This window comes from Aplysia californica, unplaced genomic scaffold (genome assembly GCF_000002075.1).
Source record: "Aplysia californica isolate F4 #8 unplaced genomic scaffold, AplCal3.0 scaffold00359, whole genome shotgun sequence".
Classification (NCBI taxonomy): Eukaryota; Metazoa; Mollusca; class Gastropoda; order Aplysiida; family Aplysiidae; genus Aplysia; species Aplysia californica.
Genome location: NW_004797629.1, coordinates 605,233 through 607,549, shown reverse-complemented (window position 1 = coordinate 607,549; position 2,317 = coordinate 605,233). Strand labels below are relative to the sequence as shown.

General features: G+C 41.5%; 1 protein-coding gene across 1 annotated transcript in view; it reads right to left on the bottom strand.

Moving 5' to 3' along the window:
* The window catches only part of LOC106012387, a gene marked incomplete at its 3' end in the record, with an annotated part of 24,948 nt that overhangs the window by 17,885 nt on the left and 4,746 nt on the right, over positions 1-2,317 (bottom strand). The window contains 1 exon segment of the mRNA XM_035971011.1: positions 1,675-1,859. Within this exon segment, the coding sequence (XP_035826904.1) occupies positions 1,675-1,859 (185 nt within the window).

Here is a 2,317-nt window from a genome sequence, read left to right as displayed (position 1 = left end):
AATATAATTTTATTATTATTACAATGTGAGTGATTTTGAAGTAAAACAGGAAGGATTTCGGTATTATTACGTTAATACTGTTATTACCAGTATGTGAGTTATCGTGAACGAAGACAGAAAGGAGTTCAATATTAGAACTTGCCGCTTTTAAGAAGGACAGGGGGGAGGGGGGGGGGGCTATCCCGAAAAATGCTGTTTTGAGAAAATCGAAGGTAACATTTTTAGACCCCTGTTCAGTTTCTTTGAATGACAAGGAGAGTTTTCTCTATAACCAAACAATAAATATGTACACATCAATGAAACCAAACTTCTCCTGTAGGTAGGACAATGCCCACTTTTGGTGTAGGACAAGATTTCAGGAAAACCCCCAAAACCTGGGTTAGCCCGCTTGTCCTTAAAAGCGACCAACTATGTAAATGAACTAGGATATCCACAGAGGAAGGGATTTTATAATTATAATTACTACCCGTATTTGAATGATCTTGAACAAAAACAAGAATAAATTCCAAATGATTACTATATGAGTGAACTGCCAACAAAAACACAGAAAGGGGTTGAGCAGTTTTTCTAACTATGTGAGTTTGGTCAACCATTCTATATGGCTGTGAATACTGGACAATCACTAAAGACAGTGAAAATAAAATAGAGACAACAGAAATGTGGTTTCTTAGGAGACTGCTAAGAGTATCGTGGAAGGAAAAGAAATCAAATGAGGTAGTGCTTGATGAAGCCCACGTGGGACACTCAATGTTAAAAACAATCAGGAAACGACAAATGCAGTTTTTGGGACACCTGAATAGACATAAAGGTCTTGAACATCTAGATCTCACTGGCAAAAGTGAGGGCAAGCGAGGCAGGGGTAGGCCCAGAACAATATACTTAGGGAACCTAAACACATGGGTAACAGGGAAAGATCAGGGAAACGTAGCTTTTCTGAGAGCATCCGAGCAAAGGAATGAATGGAAAATCATTATCGCCGATGTCTGTTGCAGATCTGGCACTGGATGATGACGTGAGTGATGTTCAACAGAAACAGAAAATAATTCATGACCATTATTATGTGAGTTATCCTGAAGAAAACACAAAACGGAATGTTTTTAACAATAGATCTAAGGGTGCCCTTAACTGTACACAGAAAGGAGTTCTATAGATTTGATATGTCAGTTAATAATAATAATAATAATAATAATAATAATAATAATAGTAAAATAATAATAATAATAATAATAATAAAGTAGATCATTTCTATAGCGCCCACTAACGTGTGAACACACCTCTAGGCGCTTTACATACATGCATGTAAGAACAATATTCACGCAAGCACACACACACACACATACATACACACACACACACACACACACATACACACACACACACACACTCATATACACACATCCACACATACACACACACACACACGCGCGCGGCGCGCACAATTAAACAAACACAATCTTTCTTTTAACTTCTTCTCTCTATATTATTTATGTTAGTATCTTGTAAAATTTCTAATCTTCCCATTACCTACTTGCGTTGCAAGTGCCGTAAAACTCTTGCTTACTTTTACTTTTATCTGCCGCTTATACCCTTTTGTGTGTCTCGGGAAAAAACTCTTACTGAAACTAAAACTATGTAACAAATCAGCGAGACCCTCCAAGCCTTCCCACGACGTACAAAGAAGGTGAATGTAAGGAAAGCCCCTCTGGTGACTTGAGCGTCCACGCTGAAGGTCTCGGCGACAGACACGACCTCCTTGAAGACTGAGGTCAGCCCAGACACTGTGATTGTCTCATAGTACGTCGTTGTCTTCTCTAACGAGTCGGACTGATACCACGCTCTCACCAGGAGAGGTGTATCGCCTGCAGGGAGGGAGGGAGGGAGGGAGGGAGGGAAGGAGGATACACACACGATATTAGATATATTTTTCGTGAAAATATGTGCGTGTGTATCTGTGTGTGTGGGGGGGGGGGGGTGAGTGGGTACTCGTGTGTGAGAAGGAGAAGTGTTTGTTTGTGTTTGGGGGGGGGAATAGGAGGGAAGAGGAGGGGCCCCAAAGAGAGGGAAGGCCGCGAGCGCAGAGGCAAGGCAGAGGAGAGATTGTGTGTGTGTGGTGAGATACGAAGAGAGGTGAGGTGTGGAGGAGTGGCAGTGTGATGTACTAAATGAGAACGAGCAGACTGAGGAGTATCGTGCCAGAGAGAGAATGTGAGCAGCGAGCAGCGAACGTATAGGTGGGTTGTTGAGTTAGGAACTGTACGGGTAGCATCTAAAATAGCAAGTGCCAATGATCAAGACAAGGTCGATTACTTTATATTCC